The sequence below is a fragment of the Rhinatrema bivittatum genome, chromosome 6, assembly GCF_901001135.1.
Source record: "Rhinatrema bivittatum chromosome 6, aRhiBiv1.1, whole genome shotgun sequence".
Lineage (NCBI taxonomy): Eukaryota > Metazoa > Chordata > Amphibia > Gymnophiona > Rhinatrematidae > Rhinatrema > Rhinatrema bivittatum.
This window is the reverse complement of record NC_042620.1, coordinates 13,876,545-13,897,384: the sequence shown is the minus strand read 5'-3', so window position 1 is coordinate 13,897,384 and position 20,840 is coordinate 13,876,545. Positions and strand designations below refer to the sequence as shown.

Genomic DNA, 20,840 nt, shown 5'->3' with positions numbered 1-20,840 from the left:
CTGTCAGTCATCCAGTTTTTAATCCACGCTACTACCTTGGCTCCCACTCCCAAGCTTCTCATTTTGTTCACGAGTCTACTATGTGGGACCGTATCAAAAGCTTTGCTGAAATTCAGGTAAATCACATCCAACGTTCTTCCCTGATCCAATTCTCTAGTCACCCAATCAAAAAACATCAGATTTGTCTGACAGGACCTTCCCTTGCTGAATCCATGCTGCCTCGGGTCCAGCAATCCTCCTGACTGTAGATAGTTCTCTGTCCTTTGCTTCAGCAGAGTCTCCATTACTTTTCCCACCACCGAGGTGATGTAACCGGCCTGTAGTTTCCCGCCTCCTCTCTGCTCCCCCTCTTGTGAAGCGGGACCACCACCGCTCTTCTCCAATCTCTCGGCACCACTCCCGTTCCCAGGGATCTATTGAACAGGTCACGCAGGGGACCCCCCAGCTCATCTCTGAGCTCCCTCAGTATCCTGGGATGAACCTCATCAGGCCCCATGGCCTTGTCCACTTTCAGTTTCCCCAGCTCTTCCCTTACATTCTCTTCTGTAAATGGAGTTACATCTACTCCACCCCCATCTGCAGTCTTGTTAACCAGCGAGGGTCTTTCTCCAGGGTTGTCTTTAGTAAACACTGAACTGAAGTATTTGTTTAATATTTCTGCCTTTTCTTTCTCTCTCTCTTTACACATTGCTCCTCGTCACCTTTCACTTTACCACTTCAGGCCTCTCTTCTTTCTCTGATAAATCTGAAAAATGTTTTGTCACCTCTTTACCTCTTTGGCAATCCTCTCTTCCGTCTGACATTTTGCTTTCCCGATTTCTTTCTTCATCTCCCTCACTTTCTCCAGATATTCTTCCCTGTGCTCCTCTTTTTGGGATCCTTTATATTTCTTGAACGCTTTTCTTTTTGCCTTAATTTTTTCAGCCTCCTCCTTAGAGAACCGGATCAGTTTTTCCCTCTTAATCTTCTTTACTTTCCTAACACATAGAGTTGTTGCCTTTGTAATTGCTCCTTTTAGCTTGGCCCACTGTTGTTCCACCTCACCCATTTTCTCCGTCTTCCAGTTCTTCCTCCAGGTACTTTCCCCATTTTGACATACTCTGTATTTGTGAAATTCAAAGCGCGGGTCTTCATGTGACTTCTCTGTTTCCTATTTGAGATATCTAACCATACTGTCTGATCACTAGAGCTCAGGTGAGGCCCTACCCAAACATTAGAGACCTTATCCCCATTAGTGAGCACCAGGTCGAGGATCACACCCTCCCTCGTGAGTTCCCTTGCAGGACATCCACTATCTCTCTACTTCTGGAGAAGGGATCCTCCAGTCCACATCCAGCAGATTAAAGTCTCCAACGAGCCACACTTCTCCCTTCTTTCCCACCTTTTGAATGTCTTCGATCAGGTCTCTGTCTAGTTCTTCTGTTTGAGTCGGAGGCCTGTAGACCACGCCAGTAGAAATGGAAGCACCATCATCTTGTTTTAGGATGGCCCATAATGCTTCTTCTCTACCTCACGTCCCTTGTAATTCAGTTGCTTGGATATTGTTTTTCACATAGGAGAGCTCCTCCTCCCCCTTTTCTATCCTCTCTGTCCTTCCTTAACAAGTTATAGCCCGGGGTGGCCGTATCCCAATCATGAGACTCCGTGACCCAGGTCTCCATAACAGCAACAATGTCCAAAGTCCACCATTAGGGCCTGCAGGTCTGGGATTCTATAGCTCAAGCTACGAGCATTTGTAGTCCTCACGTTGCAGCTCATCTCCCTGGGATTGCTGCTCTTCTTAGTCATCTTTTCTGTTATTTTGAGCTGATTGACTTTTGTAGTTTTCTTCTCCAAATTCCTGTCTTGCTTGGTGGGGTGATGTGGCCCTTTCGTTGGTCACCAGATAGCAGCCTTTTTTAAATTAGCAAAGACAACTACTTAATACAGACTAGCAATATCAATAGTTGGAAAAACAGAGCGAGATGTCAAGCATGCAGTACAGAAAATCAGAAGAATATCACCAAGAAAGCAATTTCTAATATGGCTAACCGGCCCCTTAGGGAAATCAGTGGGTAAACATTAGAAGTGCAGTTCTCTGTCTGCATTGGGGCAGATCCGGACTGGATCAGCTGTTTAGTTGACCTGGGATGAAATGAGCTTAGAGCTCCCCACCCTTCTCCTGCTTGCTGGCTGTCTTGCCACAACCTCTCCTGCTCTTCTGCTTCTCACCAGTCCCCCTCTCCCCGGCTCTTCCTTTATCGATCTTCCCACGCCGCACGGTTCTTCTCTCTCCTCCACTGGGGACAGGACAAGACGTAAATGCCAGCGGGGGAGATCTGGGTGAGACGCTAGGAAGAACTTGCAAGCTGTGAGGGGACGCGGGCGCTGGGTCAGGTTATGGTGGGAGGCGGGGGATGGCTCCGACGAGCCCCGGGATTCTGTAGGGATCTTTGCTTGAGGTTGGGTGTTGTGTACATCCTGACACTTTGGGGTTTGCAGGACCTGGATGACACGTACCTGCAGAAGGTGGACATCGAGTCAAAGCTGGGGAGCGTGACGGATGAAATCGAGTACTTGAAGCAGCTTTTCGATGAGGTGAGTGCCAGGGGTGAGATCCGGGGGGTGCGGGGAGAAGTTCCTTACGGTTGGTCCCTCGCCGCAGCTGCCTCCCTCCCGAGTCTTCGTGCTGTGACCCGAGTGAAGCAGGTCCCTCTGTCCTGATTGCATTCCCTTCTCCCGCAGGAGATCCGGGAGCTGCAGTCTCAGATCCACAGCACCATGGTCACCGTGGAGATGGACAACAGTCGGGACTTGGAGATGAAACACATTCTGGAGGACGTGAAGGCCCAGTACCAAGCCATGCTGGACAAGAGCCGGCAGGAGGCTGAGCAGTGGTACAAATCCAAGGTGTGTACAATCCCTTCTGGGAAGCTGTTCCAGCCCCTTTTTCATCTTATTTACCCCCCTCTGCTATGTCTTGAGATGGGACAACCAGAACTGCACACAGAACTCAAGGTGTGGAGGACTAAAGATAAGTTTAAATTCGCCATCTTGTGGACATATCATTGTATGTGCAGAAAAAAAGTTGCTTAAAAAAAGAGTACTGGAAGAACACAATTATAGCAATTTGACCGATTATAATTTCAGTACATTTATTTATTTATTTATTTTATTTATAGATTTTTCTATACCGGCATTCGAGATTAGGAACCCCATCATGCCGGTTTACAAATAACGAGAGGGTGTGCACAAAAAAACAGAACATAAACAAGTGCAAAGAAATAAAATAAAAGTTACATTACAACAGGGTCATAAAACTGGGGAGAGAATTAGAGTAAGATAGTTGAGTAGTAAAGATGAATTATTTACATTAATAATTTACATAATATTGTGTAGTGTCTTATAAGATGTTACTGTCTTTCAATATGGATCTGGGAAGGCTTGTTTAAATAGCCATGTCTTAAGCCTTTTTCTGAAAGTAGGAAGGCATGGTTCTTGTCTTAGATCGGGAGGAATAGAGTTCCATAGTGAAGGTCCGGCTGTGGAAAAGGCTCGGTCTCTGTAGGTTAGGTGTTGAGTGGTTTTGGTTTGTGGAACAAGGAGTGATCCTTTGTAGGCTTCTCTGATGGGTCTGGTGGATGTGTGCTTTCTGAGTGGAATTTGAAGATTGAGGGATGCTTGGTGATGGATAGTCTTGTAGATGATAGTGAGGGATTTGTGGATAATTCTAAAGTGTATTGGCAGCCAGTGCAAATTCTTGAGAATAGGAGAGATGTGGTCTCTTCTCCTGGTGTTAGTCAGAATTCTCGCAGCTGAATTCTGAAGCATCTGAAGGGGTTTAATGGAAGCAGAAGGGAGACCTAATAAGATGGAATTGCAGTAGTCTATCTTAGAAAAGATTACTGCTTGAAGGACCGTTCTGAAGTCTCGCATGTGAAGGAGCGGTTTGATTCTTTTAAGTACTTGAAGTTTATAGAATCCGTCTTTAGTAGTTTGTTTGATGAAGGATTTTAGATTAAGATGGTTGTCGATAATTGCACCTAAATCCCTTGTTTGGGTGGTAAGATGGTGGGTTAGAGGACATGGAGGTGGGTTGCTATTTTCTGGTGAGATGATGAGCAGTTCCGTCTTGGCTGTATTTAATATCAGGTTTAGACTCGAGAGGAGGCGATTGATTTCTTTAAGGCAAATTTCCCAAAATTCAAGAGTTTTGGAGATGGTTTCTTTGATGGGGATCAAGATCTGCACATCGTCTGCATATAGGAAGTGAGTTAGTTTCAAGTGGGTTAGCAGTTGACATAGCGGTAGAAGGTAAATATTAAAGAGTGTAGGGGATAGGGAGGAGCCTTGAGGAACTCCAAAAGCTGAAGAGAAGCGGGAGGATTCCTTATTATGTATCTTGACCTTATAGCCTCTGTTGTTGAGGAAAGTATTGAACCATGATAGGGCAGTTCCTGAGATTCCTATGTTCGCAAGTTGATTGATGAGGATGGAGTGTTTGACGGTATCAAATGCGGCCGAAAGGTCCAAAAGGATAAGTAGAAAGGATTGGCCTTTGTCTAGCCCCATGATGATGTGGTCTGTCAGGGATATGAGTAGCGTCTCTGTGCTTAAAGCTTTACGGAAACCATGTTGTGAGGGGTAAAGTATTTTGTGATCTTCAATGTAGTTGGAGAGTTGAGTGTTGACCAGCTTTTCCATTATCTTGGCAATAAATGGAAGATTGGAGATCGGACGAAAGTTGTCGGGGTCCTTGGGGTCTAGATTAGGTTTCTTTAAGAGTGGTTTTAGCGAAGCTAGTTTTAGGTCTTCTGGAAATAGACCCTGGGATAATGAGCAGTTTATGATATCTGCCAGAGTTTTGGATATCGTTTCCGGTATTAGAAGGAGGAGCTTTGTGGGTATTTGGTCGAAGGGGTGGGATGAAGGTTTCATTTTTTTAAGTAACAGAATAATCTCATAGGCTGTGATGGGTTGGAATGATTCAAAGGAGGTTCCTTTGTTTTGTATCTGTGGCGCATTAGGACGAGAATTGTTGCTGGGGGTCAGTCGCTTTAGCAGGTTAGATATTTTGTCTTGGAAGAAAATAGCCAATTCCTCGGCTTTAGATTGAGCTAGGTCTATGGGAATATCTGGAGTGTTGATATGTGTCAGGTTAGATATGTAAGCAAAAAGAGCTTTGGCGTCAAATACAAGGTCATGAATCTTGCTAGCATAGTAATCCCTTTTTGATTTTTGGGTAGAGTTCTTGTAGTGATGTAGAGCTAGTTTGTAGGCGGCTAAGGTGCTGGGGCAGGGTGCCTTACGCCATTTGCTTTCTTTGTGTCTTAGGCTTTGTTTAAGTTTATGGAGGTTGTTTGAGAACCATGGTTGTCTTTTTGCTGGGTTTGGGTTTAGATTTTTTGCTGATAGTGGACAAAGTTTGTTTGCTACTGCCTCAGTGATGTTGTTCCAGGAGAGGATGGCTGAGTTAGGGTCAGAGAGGTTAATGTGAGGAAGCTCTGAGGTGAGCTGGCTGTTAAGTTCGTCGGATGAGCAGGGTCTTCTGTAGAGAAATGAGGATTTCGATGGGGGATGTTTTCTGAATTGTGTCAGAGAAAAAGTGACGGTGATTAGAGAATGATCTGACCATGGGACAGGGGTGCAGGAAGGAGGTGAGGTGTATTTGATCCCAGTATTTACGAAGATAAGGTCCAAGGTGTGTCCAGCTTTATGGGTGGGTTTGTTAATGATCTGTTCAAATCCCATAGCTGAGAGGGCAGTAAGTAGAGCTTCGCAATTGGTGGTGGGTGTAGGGTTATCAACATGTAAGTTAAAATCTCCTAAAATTATAGCCGGGGATTCCAGATTTAAGTGTGTAGTAATTATTTCTACAATGGGGGAGGCATCTGAATCCAGAACGCTTGGAGGGGCATACACGAGTAGGACTTGGAGTTGAGCTGTTTTGAAAAGTCCTATTTCAAGTTTAGGGACTGCTTTGACTGAGAGTTGGTTAAATTTCAAATCTTTTTTGGCTGCCAAAAGAATGCCCCCTCCTCTTTTTTTGAGACGAGGGAGGGAAAAGAAGTCGTAGAGGTCGGTGGGGAGTTGATTTATTATAGCAATATCTGTTGGTTTAAGCCAAGTTTCTGTTATGGCACAGATGTCTGGGTTGGAGTCCAAAAGATAGTCATTGAGGATCAGAGATTTTTTGGTGAGAGATTGAGCGTTGAATAGCGAAAGGGAAAATAGTGTTAGTCCTAGTAATTGGGTAAGAGGAGAAATCATAATAGGGATAAGGGCTGTGTAGTTGCGGGATCTTTGTAGCAAGGTGGTTTTTCCTGTGGTGAGTAGGTTATGTTGAAGAATCGGAATCTGACATCTCGGCGTCATGCTGACTGTGGTGTTAGTGATGCTCGAGTGATGAGCTCAGATGAGAATTTGAGTGCGTTGAATGGTTGAGTATGGAACTTTGGTGGATGTTGGAGTAGCTGCCTACTGCTGAATGCTGCTGGATCACGCAGTATGAATATTGAGCGGATGGTTGTTGATCACACCGTGTGAATGCTGTGAGGATGGATGTTCATCACACCGTGTGAATGCTGTGAGGATGGATGTTCATCACACCGTGTGAATGCTGTGAGGATGATTGTTCATCACAATGGAAGTCTATGAACAAGCTTAGGAATACAGAGAAATGAAGGATTGGCTAGAATGTCTGGCTAGGTAAGAGAGGGGATCAGCTGATTTAAAGGAGAGTTGTTGGAATAATTATCTGTAGAGATCTGGAGTAGGAGGAATAGGGAGGGGGAGGTGCGATTCAGACTACTAGTAGCGTTATGAGTCCTGGAGTGGCTGGCCGTTGTGTATGTGAATTGCTGAAGAGGTAACGGGTGCCGTTTTACTCACTGTGCGAAGTTATCTGATGTCTGGGGTGGTTGGACGTCTGCGCGTTGTTCGGTGTCCGGAAGCGGGATTCAATGTAGAAGTTGCGGGTGAGTGAAGGAGACTTTAAGGTTTTGCTCTGCTCTTCGGGTCTGCACGAAGGGGCGCACAAAGGGGCAGGCCCCTTTGACGCGCTCCTTCGGCGCGCGACGCTCGGCGCGCGGCGCTGTTGGGCGGGAGAATTTAAAGGGCTCCGAGGCCTGCCCTTGATTGGCTGCCAGAGCGTGAGCTCAGATTGGCTGGGAGGCGGGTTTATCCGGCGGTGCAGGCAGCGGGGGATCGCCTCGCGATCGGCGGTGGACCCTCCGAGGGCAAGTGTGGGTTTTAGAGGCCTTACCCCGGTGGGTAAGGCCTCTAAAACCCACACTTGCCCTCGGAGGCCTTACCCCGGATGGGAAAGTTTGAAAGCAGCCCTAGTACTGTATGATGGCCACTTTACAATAACACAATGCTATTGTGGACTTCTCTCGCAGAATACTTGTTTTATCAGTGAGGTTTAACTTATCGATTGCACTTCTTGTTCTGTCACTGTTTGGGTTTGATTAATTTGTGCGCCATCTAGTGGCAGCTTGATGCAGTTACCCCGTAGATGAGCGCCATTTCACACACTTGCAGAACATCGTGACTTTAGGTTGCACGGTCAACGTCAGGCCTCCTATGGTACTCCCGCATTCCCTTTATTCCAGAAAGTTAGAATTAGCAACCACGTAGAGATTAAGTAGTCTTCCCCCACCAAGGGTCTTTGCCGTGATGAAAAGGGCTGATCTGTGGAGACCTGTCACATTTATTTAAAAGCACGTCTATTCTGCCGGTCCTAATTATTTACACTCCATGGATTGCAATCATAAATATCAAAGACAACAGCTTTCCAGACCTAAAACAGAACTTGTAAAAGTGACACAAATACCGATTGCATATATCTAAGAACATAAGAAATTGCCATGCTGGGTCAGACCAAGGGTCCATCCAGCCCAGCATCCTGTTTCCAACAGTGGCCAATCCAGGCTACAAGAACCTGGCAATTACCCAAACACTAAGAAGATTCCATGCTACTGATGCGATTAATAGCAGTGGCTATTCCCTAAGTAAATTTGATTAATAGCAGTTAATGGACTTCTCTTCCAAGAACTTATCCAAACCTTTTTTGAACCCAGCTACACTAACTGCACTAACCACATCCTCTGGCAACAAATTCCAGAGCTTTTTTGTGCATTGAGTGAAAGAATTTTCTCCGATTAGTCTTAAATGTGCTACTTGCTAACTTCATGGAATGCCCCCTAGTCTTTCTATTATATGCAAAAGTAAATAACAGATTCACATCTACTCGTTCAAGACCTCTCATGATCTTAGACCTCTACATTATCCCCCTCAGCTGTAAGTAAGAACATAAGAAAATGCCATACTGGGTCAGACCATGGGTCCATCAAGCCCAGCATCCTGTTTCCAACAGAGGCCAATCCAGGCCATAAGAACCTGGCAAGTGCCCAAAAACTAAGTCTATTCCATGTAACCATTGCTAATGGCAGTGGCTATTCTCTAAGTGAACTTAATAGCAGGTAATGGACTTCTCCTCCAAGAACTTATCCAATCCTTTTTTAAACACAGCTACACTAACTGCACTAACCACATCCTCTGGCAACAAATTCCAGAGTTTAATTGTGCGTTGAGTGAAAAAGAACTTTCTCCGATTAGTTTTAAATGTGCCCCATGCTAACTTCATGGAGTGCCCCCTAGTCTTTCTATTATCCGAAAGAGTAAATAACCGATTCACATCTACCCGTTCTAGACCTCTCATGATTTTAAACACCTCTATCATATCCCCCCCTCAGTCGTCTCTTCTCCAAGCTGAAAAGTCCTAACCTCTTTAGTCTTTCCTCATAGGGGAGCTGTTCCATTCCCCCTATCATTTTGGTAGCCCTTCTCTGTACCTTCTCCATCGCAATTATATCTTTTTTGAGATGCGGTGACCAGAATTGTATACAGTAATCGAGGTGCGGTCTCACCATGGAGTGATACAGAGGCATTATGACATTTTCCGTTTTATTCACCATTCCCTTTCTAATAATTCCCAACATTCTGTTTGCTTTTTTGACTGCCGCAGCACACTGAGCCGACGATTTCAATGTGTTATCCACTATGACGCCTAGATCTCTTTCTTGGGTTGTAGCACCTAATATGGAATATGTTTATACTGCCTGTTCACTTGTAAAAGCGCACAGTGTGCATCCTGCACCCCCTCCACGTCCTCTCCCCTTCACACAGTACTGGATGGCAGACTTGCAAGAACTCAAGGCTTCGGCAGAGCACTGCTGGGTGTCTGTAATCGGCTGCTGACCTAGCAGCGTGCCTCCGGGAGGCAGGGGGATTCCCTAAATAAAGGGAAGGAGACAGACATGTGCGTTGGTAGGAGGGTGGCCAGCTGGAAAGCCAGGCCCTGCTTCACAGGCGTGCAAAGATTTCTTCCCACCCAAAACGCATCCCTCACTGTAACACTTCGGAAAGCCATGTTGTTTGTGCCCTCCCCCGTATGATACAGAGTGGTGATTATTATTATGGAAGATTTGACGAGCAGAGGCACTCGCGGCCGCAACACTAAGTCAATTCAAAAGCACGCTGGACAAGCTGTGAGAGGGAAAGGGTGTTGAGGGGTGTGGGGTTAGGGTTATATGCTAGGAGGCCTTGCAAATCCAGCAGCTCTGAGCTCAAGGAGAGACTTGCGCTCAGGAAGAAACTGTCATTGCTACAGACGCTCCATGAGGTTGATCTAGTCAAATGGTTTGCAGTTAGGCAGACACAACCTGAGATCTGAATATTCCCCTACTGCTCCTCAGCTACATTTTGTTGGGGGAATGGGTTCCCTGCACAGCATTTCAGTGCTGGGCTGCTCCCGTGAAGGGGTTTCACTTTGTCTGGGCAGTGCTGATCATTGTATTTGGTGTAGTCGGCAGAGCGCTTTCTGGGTATAAGTTTCCAGTCTGGACTTACAGGTGGAGAGCTGTCAGAGCACCAGGAGGAGGTGGAACTCAACAGACATCTCCTCGTCTCTCGGTCTAATCCGCTACCCAGAAGAACGAGCGCTCCGGCCCACCTCATGTCTTTTTGCCTTTTCGTTCTCCAGTTGGGTGATGTAGAGCAGCAATCCAAGAGGCACAACGATGAACTGAAGAACATTAAAAGCGAAATCACAGAGATCAACCGCTTAACCCAGAGGATCAACGGAGACATTGAAGGCTTAAAGAATCAGGTCAGAGAAGGTTCACTCTGTTTCACCCTCCCTTTCCTGCCCCATGGGCCTACTGAGTTCAGGGGTCACTTGTCCTGGATCAGAGATGGCCACCAAGTCCTCTAGTGTTCACTGTCGACAGAAGGTTAGAGAGCTAGCTGCCCCTCTTCAGTGTAATGACAATACTTGAGTCATCCACTTATTACAAAATGACCTGACGTGTCTTATCCAGTTATCCCCTTATGATAGAAAATGAGGAAGCCGCAGCTCAGTGAAAGGCTGCTGGGCTTGTACTAGCGTGGACAGGATAGCTCCATGGTAGCGCGCTCCTTGCCCTATCTTAGGCCTTATGTTGCCTACTGCAGGTTTCGCATCAGCCCGTTATGGTCTTGGAAGTCGCCAAGCTTAAGAAAGCGGTTTCAGTGTTTTTTTCCTCTCCTTCCTTTTCCGTTAGCGCACTAACCTGGAGAATGCCATTGGACTGGCGGAAGAGCAAGGTGAGCAGGCCATCCGAAATGCCAAGAACAGCATCCAGGAGCTGGAGGAGGCTCTGAAGAGAGCAAAGCAGGACATGGCAAACAAGGTGCGAGACTACCAGCTCCTCATGAACAACAAGATGGCGCTGGACATGGAGATTGCCACCTACAGAAAGCTGCTGGAGGGCGAGGAGACCAGGTACAGCCCGGCTGGCAGAGACGGGGGAGGGGGGGGTGCTTGTGTATGCATAGCACAGACTGTCCTCACACACACTCTCTGTGACCCTAAGCACGCAGCCCTCCTCTTCCCCAGAATATTCCTCTCTCGCGTAGACTGCAGTGCTAAGCGTCGCACAGCATCAATAATCCTCCTCTCTTTCTCCTCCCCTCCCCTTATACAGCCGTGCTGAGGAGCATACAGCACGGATGATCTCCTTCCCCCTTCCTTACCTCCTTCTCCACCACGTTACACAGCAGTGGTGCCTTTGGTAGGTAAATTAATGGAGTCTGTACACAAGGAGCTAAACAGGCATAGCCCTAGAGGAGGGGGGGGTATTAATGGTGCACAAAAAGCAAAGCTCTTTGGATGGAGGTTAAGTTGTAGAACTCCGGCTCGGAATGTGAAGCTCTGAGCGGAAAGACTCAGGAAATATATATTTTTATTTTTATTTTTACAGAAAGGGTGGTGGATGCCTGCAGTGCCCTGCTAGAGCCAGTGGTAGTGGAATTTAAAACGGGCGCGGGTTAAGAACAGAGGCTCCCCAATGAGACCAAAACGGAGCACAGCGGGGGGCGGGGGGGGGGGGACCTGTTCAGAGCGGCAGTTACATCCCCCAAATCCCGGTGCTGTTGACTTCATCGGAGCCCAAAGACAGCGGGAGGAGGCCAGCACGGGGATGAGAGGGAAGGACTTGATCGTGCTTGGGACGGATGCAAGGCGGATGGAGAGAGCGAGCCCGAGACCCAGCGAGGGAGCTGGTGCTGGGTTACGTTTGGGAATTTTACAGGCGATGAATCTCAGCGGGGCAGGGTTCCAGCCCTGCTGTCTTACCAGGGATCCTTTTCTCATCTCTCTATAGTCTTAGGGGATGTGCAACAGAAGATGGTGGCAAATGGGGTTCAGTCAAAGGGCAGAGGGGCCCAGCTCCCAGCTCCACCAGGAGTGATATTATGGGAAGGTTAGTAGAAATCGCAGAGAAACATGTGAAGCATGAATACAGCACAGACAGCTGAAGAGCAGATCTTCATCAGAGCCCCATGCGGGCGTAACACTGATCCACGTAAAGCATGAATACAGCACAGACAGCTGAAGAGCAGATCTTCATCAGAGCCCCATGCGGGCGTAACACTGATCCACGTAAAGCATGAATACAGCACAGACAGCTGAAGAGCAGATCTTCATCAGAGCCCCGTGCGGGCGTAACACTGATACACGTAAAGCATAAATACAGCACAGACAGCTGAAGAGCAGATCTTCATCAAAGCCCCGTGCGGGCGTAACACTGATACACGTAAAGCATGAATACAGCACAGACAGCTGAAGAGCAGATCTTCATCAGAGCCCCATGCGGGCGTAACACTGATCCACGTAAAGCATGAATACAGCACAGACAGCTGAAGAGCAGATCTTCATCAGAGCCCCGTGCGGGCGTAACACTGATACACGTAAAGCATAAATACAGCACAGACAGCTGAAGAGCAGATCTTCATCAAAGCCCCGTGCGGGCGTAACACTGATACACGTAAAGCATGAATACAGCACAGACAGCTGAAGAGCAGATCTTCATCAGAGCCCCGTGCGGGCGTCACACTGATACATGTAAAGCATGAATACAGCACAGACAGCTGAAGAGCAGATCTTCATCAGAGCCCCGTGCGGGCGTCACACTGATACATGTAAAGCATGAATACAGCACAGAGCAGACCTTCATCAGAGCCCCGTGCGGGCGTCACACTGATACATGTAAAGTATGAATACAGCACAGAGCAGACCTTCATCAGAGCCCCGTGCGGGCGTCACACTGATCCACGTAAAGCATGAATACAGCACGGACAGCTGAAGAGCAGACCTTCATCAGAGCCCCGTGCGGGCGTCACACTGATACATGTAAAGCATGAATACAGCACAGAGCAGACCTTCATCAGAGCCCCGTGCGGGCGTCACACTGATCCACGTAAAGCATGAATACAGCACGGACAGCTGAAGAGCAGACCTTCATCAGAGCCCCGTGTGGGCGTCACACTGATCCACGTAAAGCATGAATACAGCACGGACAGCTGAAGAGCAGATCTTCATCAGAGCCCCGTGTGGGCGTCACACTGATCCACGTAAAGCATGAATACAGCACGGACAGCTGAAGAGCAGATCTTCATCAGAGCCCCGTGTGGGCGTCACACTGATCCACGTAAAGCATGAATACAGCACGGACAGCTGAAGAGCAGATCTTCATCAGAGCCCCGTGCGGGCGTCACACTGATCCACGTAAAGCATGAATACAGCACAGACAGCTGAAGAGCAGATCTTCATCAGAGCCCCATGAGGCATCACACTGATATACATAAAGCATGAATACAGCACGGACAGCTGAAGAGCAGATCTTCATCACAGCCCCGTGCGGGCGTCACACTGATCCACGTAAAGCATGAATACAGCACAGACTGCTGAAAAGCAGTTCTGTTCATACCCCAGATCAGTCCAGACAAGTGTGTTTTGCATCCCTACCAGCAGATGGAGGCAGAGAACAAAGACTTTGAGGCACTGCTACATAAGAGAGAGAGAGAGAGAGCCCCCTGCAGTCCCTCAGTATTTCTCTGTCTCCAGCAGATGGGAGAGGTGCAGACCTGCAGGCTGGTTAGAGTAGTTTAAAAAAAATGTAAGAGACAGAATCTTCTTCTGAAGCTCCCTGAGGCGTTAGGTACCTTTGTGGACCATCCCTCAGGTGGAGCGGGGGTTGGTGATCCCAGGACTGCCCTTGCCCGTATCATACCAAGGGTCTGATAGCCAGGGGTCCTGGCTTCCTCTTTCCCTCAAACAGCTTCTTCCCCTTTTGGTGGCCAGCACCAGGAAAGTATTTAGTTTTACTTGTCCTTTCTTTGTCAGTGGCTCCTTGTTTGTAAGATGGGGAGTGGGAGCTGGCCGAGCCATTGCGCCCTCCTATTGTGTGGGGGAGGAGTTGCGCTGCTTGCCTGAAGTCGCCGGTGGTTCCGGGGTGAATCAGGGAAACCCGTCAGGGCCGTTGCGGGGGTTTTCCTCAGGCGCACCTGGAATGCAGCGGCCAAGTGTTAGGCCTGATGGCATTGCGGCACGTGAAAGAGTGCAAGGCCTGTGGCACGCAGCGGCAACGGCTCAATTCAGCCGCACTATGCTGGGATTGTGCCTCGGGAGGTGCAGGAAACGCCGCAGTGGCCGCGGACGCCCGGAGGGACCTCGTCTGCAGGGACCGGCGCTGGTTCCTCCTGTGGGGGTTGAAGATACAGCTCCAGCCAGGCAGGCACGTGGAAGACGAGCAGCGGCTGGCACAGGGCCTGGGGATTCCCCTCCTCTTTCCCCGATGGGAATGCCCCCATGTGAAGAAGGTTGGGGTGAAGGGGATCTGGAGCTGGAGGATTTCTCTATGGATTTTGTGCTGCTCCTCCACAGGGCCTACTTGGCCAGACAGGGAGCTGGGGGGTAAGCAATTCCTGGAGGGGAAGTCGCAGTGTCCCTTAAAATGGTCCAAGGGGGCCCGGTTGGATGTTTGGGGTCCTTACTGCAGTGTCTTCTATTGGCGTCTCCCTCAGGGGAGGGAAAAGAGAGAGAAGGCTATGACGCAGTTGAACAACATCCAGATGACCTATTTCTGGTTGGAGGTGACCTGATGGATGATCCAGTGGATGGCCCTGCTAACGACCCAGGGACTTTTAAGGATGGGGTCGACCCTGATGAAGCATTGGTGACAGAAGGGAATGACCCTAGGGTCGTGTGGCTATTCCAGAAAGAGGAATTAAGACCCCTCATTCCCCAGACTTTGGGGGAGCTGAGTATCAAGGTTATTCAGGAAGATTCGGATATGAGGGGATGGATCCAGAGCTGGATGGCCTGTGGATACTGCTGAAGACGTTCCTTTGAAGAGAAGAAGAAGAAGCTGTTAAACCAGGAATGGGATACTCCAGAGGCCGGCTTGAAGGTCAGCAGGGTGATGGCGAAGTTGTATCTGCTGATGGAAGAGACCTTGGATTTACTGAGGCTTCCTAAGGTGGATGCGACTGTCTAGCGGTTACTAAGAAGACCACTCTTCCATTGGCAGGGTCTGCTGCCTTGAAGGATGAGCAGGTCTGCAAATTGGAAATCCAGTTGCAAAGAATGTTTGAAGTTTCTGTGTTAAGCCTCCAAGCAGCGATATGTGCTAGCCTGATGCAGTGGGCCTGTTTGCGTAGGAGAAGGGGCCTGTTTCTGGGGTCTCCAGTCAGGTGCCACAGCTGGAGGCCGGGTGGCCTATGTGGCAGATGCGCTTTCTAACGTAGTCTGGACATCTGCCAGAAATATGGTATCTGCAGTAGCAGCAAGGAGGCTTCTGTGGTTACGAAATTGGGCGGTGGATGTATGGTCCAAATCACAACTTTGTAATCTCCCTTTTAAAGAAAAGCTGCTCTTAAGTGAGGACCTGATGAAAGTTCTGGGTGAGTACAAGGGCAACAAGTTGCTGGAGGATAAGAAAGTGGCTAAGAAGACCTTTCCTCCATGCTCCTATTTTCGGGAGGTGAGGCGTTTTTGTTCAGGCAAGAGTGCCTCTGTCTTGGGGCAGAAGCAGACCCCGGGAAGCCAACAGTCCTTTTGGGGTGCCTGCAGGACTCAGGTGGCTCCAGTCCATCGACTGGAAGTGGGCCAAGATCATGTCGGATCAGTGGGTTCTGGAGGTGATAAACGGTTACGCATTAGAATTTTCTTGTCCCATAAGAGGCTTTTATGGTGTCCCAAAACAAACGAGAGGCCATCTGGGATACTCTCCACCACTTGTAGAAGCTGGACACAATTGTGCCAATACCTACTTTGGAGTGGAGGTGAGGAAGGTATTCCATTTACTACTTGGTCCCCAAGAAGGAAGGGCACATTTCAGCCCATTCTACATCTACAGAAAGTCAACATGGTGCTGCAGGGTCCACATTTTCAAATGGAGATGTAACTGACTTGTAATCGCAGCGGTCCGAAGAGGAGAGTTTCTCGCGTCCTTGGACTTGATGGAGGCCTATCTGCATGTAGCCATTCGGCAGGCGCATTGGAAGTTTTTGTGCTTCATGGTGCTGGGACAGCATTGCAAATTTCGGGTCCTTCCTTTCGGGTTGACTGTCACCACGCTAACTTTCACAAAGGTGGTGGAGGTGGTGGCAGCCATGCGAAGGGAGGGACTCTGGTTCACCCATATTTGGATGATTGGCTCATTTGGGCAACATCCGAAGAGAAGTGTTCACAAGCAATACGCAGGGTAATGGAAATGCTAGTCACTTGGCTGGGTGATAAACCTGGCCAAGAGTCACCTGGTGCCAACTCAGTCTCTGGACTACCTGTGGGTCAACAGGGTCTTTCTCACCTTGGAGAGGGTGGAAAAGATGCAGTTCTTGCATCTGCCAGTTCCCAAGGCCTGGGATTGTTTACAGGTTCTTGGTTCTATGGCATCTACCCTAGATTTGGTGCAGTGGGCAGTTGCCTATCTGAGGCCTCTGCAGCGGGACCTGTGACTTCCAATGTAGGCCATTGTCGGAGGAGTATCAGCAGCCGTTACCATTACAGGTAGAATCCAGGTCCAGTCTATCGTGCTGGCTTTCTTCTCACAATTTGGAGAAAGGGGTGGAACTGGACACTCCGGACTGGGTGGTGGTGACTATGGATGCCAGCCTCATTGGTTGGGGGGGCAGTCTGTCAAGGATGGACAACCCAGGTTCAGTGGTCACCGGTAGAAGCGACTTGGTCAATCAATCGCTCGGAAACAAGGATGGTGCACGGGGTGCTGATGGTTTTCCTTCCTCAGGTCCAAATCCAAGGTAGTGCTACAAGTATTCTTGGACAGTGCGATGACTATGGTGTATATCAATCGCCCAGGGCAGAATGAAGAGTTGTGCTGTAGCTCTCAAGGCCCAGGAAATTTTTCTTTGGGTGGAAGGGCATCTGCAGGGGATCACAGCACCACATGTAGCCAGAGCGGACAATGTGCAGGCAGACTATCTCAGCAGGCATCAGTTGGACCCGGGGAATAGGAATTGTCAGGGGAGGCCTTTGACCTCAGCCGAGTTTGCTGGGGCAACCCGCAGCTGGATCTAATGGTGTCGCAATGCAGTGCCAAGATGTCATGGTTCTTCAGTTGTAGACAGGAAGTCTAGGCAGAGGGCATAGACCCCTTGGTTCTTCTGTGGCTAGCAGGGACTCTGGTGTAAGTGTTTCCTCCGTGGCCATTAATAGGCCGCGTGTTGCAGCACATCAAAAGGCATCTGGGAAGGGTGACTTTTGTGGCGCCAGAGTGCGGCGGCTGTGGTTCAAAGATCTGATCTAGCTTGCCGTGGATAGACCCCCTCGGGCTATCTAATCTGTCTGTTGTTGTCTTCTGGGATCGGGCAGATCACTTTTGTCTCGCAGCTTGGCTTTTGAGAGGAAGCATTGAAGATTGAAAGTGTTCTTGGAACCGGTAAACGCCTCTCTTCAGGCCAGGAGACTGACCCCCATCCGTGGCATATGTCAGAGTATGGAAGGTGTTTGAGGCATGGAGTTGGGAGGGCGGCTTAGACCCGTTGAGAGTGGATATCCCTCATCTTGTAGCCTTTTTACAGCAGGGCTTGTCTAAGGGTCTGGTGTCTAATTCCCTGAGTGTACAGGTGGTGGCATTGGGGGGAGTCAGGTAAACTGCAAGGAAGGACGTTGGTGTCTCATCCAGATGTAGTCCAGTTTTTGAAGAGGGCCAAGCATTTGTAACCATCGGTTCGCAGAATGTGTCCGGCATGGAGCTTGAATTTGCTGCTCACTGAGCTATGCAGGCCTCCAGCAAAGGACCTCTCCGCCAAAGTGGTATTTCTGGTGGCAATTTGTTCAGCCAGGCGAATTTAGGATCTATAGGGTACCAATTTTAAGAATTTCGGATGATGGGATATCATTGCGTATGGTCCCCTCATTTTTGCCCAAGGTCATGTCCTCACTCCACCTAACCAGATGGTGGAACTCCCTGCGTTTCCAAACTGGTCTTCTGAATCTCCAGAGGGGAGAGAGCTCCATCCGTTGGATGTTCAATGGGTGCGGTTACAATACCTGAAGGTCACTAACAGCTTTAGGAAGTCGGATCACCTATTTGTATCATTTGGGAGACCAAGGAAGGGAAACAAAGTTTCAAAGGGCGCGATAGCTTCCTTCAACCAGTAGTCAATCTTTTTGATTTATATTTGCAAGGTCAGAGGATTCCAGAGGGGTTGCGAGCCAGGGCGGCCTCATGGGCTGAGTGTCAGTTGATGTCACCACAGGAGAGCTGTAGAGCAGCAACGTGATCGTCACTGCACACTTTCTCCCGGCATTACCGATTGGATGTTCATGCACGGGGGGGAGCAGAGTTTTGGCAAGAAGGTGAGAGCAGGTCTTTTGGGTGCCCACCCAGTGTAGGGGTGCTTTGTCTATCCTGCATGTCTGGACTGATCTGTGCTATTTCAGGAACGAAAATTAGCAGGTAAGCACCAATTTCCTGATACATATAGGGGCAGATTTTTAATCCTACGCGCGCGGGGTACATTTGTGCGCGCTACCTGGCGCGTGCAAGGGGGTGCACACTTGTGCACCTTTCGCGCACCGAGCCCTAGGGGAGCCCCGATGGCTTTCCCTGTTCCCTCCAAGGCCGCTCCGAAATCGGCGCCTATGCAAAATAGGCTCGGCCCACGCAGGGGTAGGTTTTCGGGGTTACGTGCGTATCTTACACGCGTAACCCTTTGAAACTCTACCCCATAAAGCATAAACACAGTATAGATAGCTGAAGAACAAATCATCAGAGACTTGAGCAGCTGTCAGACTGATGCATAGAAAGCATGAATACAGGGAGTTTCTAAAAATTGAGGGTAGGTCTGTAATAAAACATACACACCTTTTTTTTTCTTAAAAAATGTAAATATATTTGAAGAAAGCACCTGCCCTGAATGAGAGCCAGTGGGGGCAGGGTGCTGGAGCTGCTCTGTTCTCACATCTTCCTCTGCTCTCTCCTAGGATGGTGGGCCAGCTCCCGAACTCACAGCTCAGTGCTATCAACAGTCTGGGTGAGTGCTTTTATCCCGTCATCGCGCACGTGTCAGTACTACTAGTGCAGAGCGTAGACTGTGTGAAGCCCGTGCTGGGCAGCAGAGAGCTCCGTGTCAGTCGAGTTGGGGCCAAGCAGTCCTGGGTTTACCCCCTGCCAGTCCCCCACTGCATTTATGACCTTGTAGTTCTCGCCTGCGTTTGGTAAACTTGGAGCCACAGAGCAAAAAGCCTGTCCCGCTGCCAGGGAGTCAGTTGGGATTCCCAGCGGTGGTTCTCCAGGTGGTCGTAGCCCCTCTGGGGCAATGGTCCTGATCCAGGTGTGAATCTCAAGCCACCCCCAGCGGGGTGGGTGTGGACCTCCGCTCGTCAGAAGTGGTGGACTGATCGTGGGGCGACACGGCAGCTCTGCAGTGGCTGAGGATTTCTCTCGCAATCGGGCCCAGAGCTTAAGGAACAGCAGGGCCCGGGCCTCTGCTTTCATTTTAAATGACATCGGGCCCAAAGTTCATTTATTGGGTTGGGGGACTTTTGGTGCTCGTGCTTTTCCTGCTGAAGTAATGTTTGAGTGTGACCTGATATCCTGTTCTTACATATAAGACCTACAAACAACATTCTCAGCCACAGCCCCAATCCCATAAAATGAAACCTGCATCACAGCCTAGAACTACAAAGCCCATAATGCATTGCGTCAGGAATAAGATGCAGCTTCTCTGTAGCAGGCGGTCGCACTCGTGCACCTTCTGTCAGATCCCTCATGGTGGTGGGATTCCTGTACCTGGACTGATTTTGCATGGAAAAGGGACCCTCTCCTCTTCCTGGGGTGAGCCAGGGGCCGACTCAAGGCTGAAAGTGAACCGGTGCTTGCCTAGGGCGGCAGACGCGGGAAGGGCCACAACGTCAGGGCTGACGGCAGAAGTTACCTCCCTCTGCCACCACCGTTTCAGATCCAGCACAATTCAAAATTTAGCTACGGTGCTAAGAGACCTGGAGCTGGCCCTGGTTCCTACAGCCAGGGCCATTGTTTTTAAGAACTGGGTGCCCGAAGCCGGCGCGCCACCAAACGTGTCCCTAAAGCCAGCAGCAGCCCTCTCTGCCCTGGATGTTTTGCATCTTCAAAACTTCACGCCCTAGGCAGTTGCCCGTGTTGTGTCTGCTTTAATCCGGCCCTGGCTCGCCCCCCAACCCCCCCCCCCCCGCAATCTCCGTTGCTTCTCAACCAATCAAAAACTCTTCCCTTAAACCAAGACGTTTCTAATTTTTTAACTAGATTTTTAAAACCCCCCCTGGCTTCCTTATGCAGCGGGGCTCCTGAGGAACGACTCTGAGCCCGTCACCAGGACCACGGGTGCCAAGGCCCTATCCACGCAGCAGACCATTTCCAAGAAACCCGTCCTCATCAAAACCATCGAGACGCTGGATGGCGGAAGGCGGTCGGAGGCCAGCCGCTCCTCCCTGAACTAGCCCAGGCTTCTCTCATCCGTTGCTGTTCTGGTGAATGCGAGGCGCTGGGTCACGGTGCTTGCGCGTCTCGCTTATGCGCTGATCGGGAATGGGTGCGTGCACAGTCTGCGGCTGTCCCACCCCTGTGTCTGTCTCCCTCCGAGGTGCACTTGATAGCAGGGATAAGTCACTTAAATAAAGTTGGTTTGTCTAAGCAGTGAGTACTCTTTCTCGAGCTTTGCCCCTGTTCTGAGTGCTGTGCTAGGAGGGTGGAGTTGAAGACCCCATTATCTGCTACGGAAGGGGTGGCCATCTTCCCAGTCTGCGAGAGCCACCACCAGGCCTGCCTTTCATGATAGCCACAATGACTGACTGTGCATGAGCGAGTGTATGCAGATCTGTCTCATGCTTCTTCATTGTGCACATTCTGAGAATTAGGCTGGTTTGTGGCTCTTTTGAGGACCGGATTGGGCTATGCCTGGTCTATGGAAGCAGGGGCGCCGCTGTGCTGATCATCATCATCAGAGTTCCCTTCCACCTTCACCAGCCTTTCGCA

General features: G+C 49.3%; 1 protein-coding gene across 2 annotated transcripts in view; it reads left to right on the top strand.

Moving 5' to 3' along the window:
- The window catches only part of LOC115093403 (intermediate filament protein ON3-like), a 34,770-nt gene extending 14,272 nt beyond the window's left edge, over positions 1-20,498 (top strand). The window contains exons 4-9 of one of the 2 annotated variants that reach the window (XM_029605093.1): positions 2,482-2,577; positions 2,725-2,889; positions 10,025-10,150; positions 10,584-10,804; positions 18,812-18,861; positions 20,145-20,498. In XM_029605093.1, the coding sequence (XP_029460953.1) occupies positions 2,482-2,577; positions 2,725-2,889; positions 10,025-10,150; positions 10,584-10,804; positions 18,812-18,861; positions 20,145-20,305 (819 nt within the window). In that variant the 3' untranslated portion in view covers positions 20,306-20,498. Of the gene's footprint in view, positions 1-2,481; positions 2,578-2,724; positions 2,890-10,024; positions 10,151-10,583; positions 10,805-18,811; positions 18,862-20,111 lie in introns of both variants that reach the window. The other variant, XM_029605094.1, reaches the window with a different exon arrangement.
- Positions 20,499-20,840: the final 342 nt, after the last annotated feature.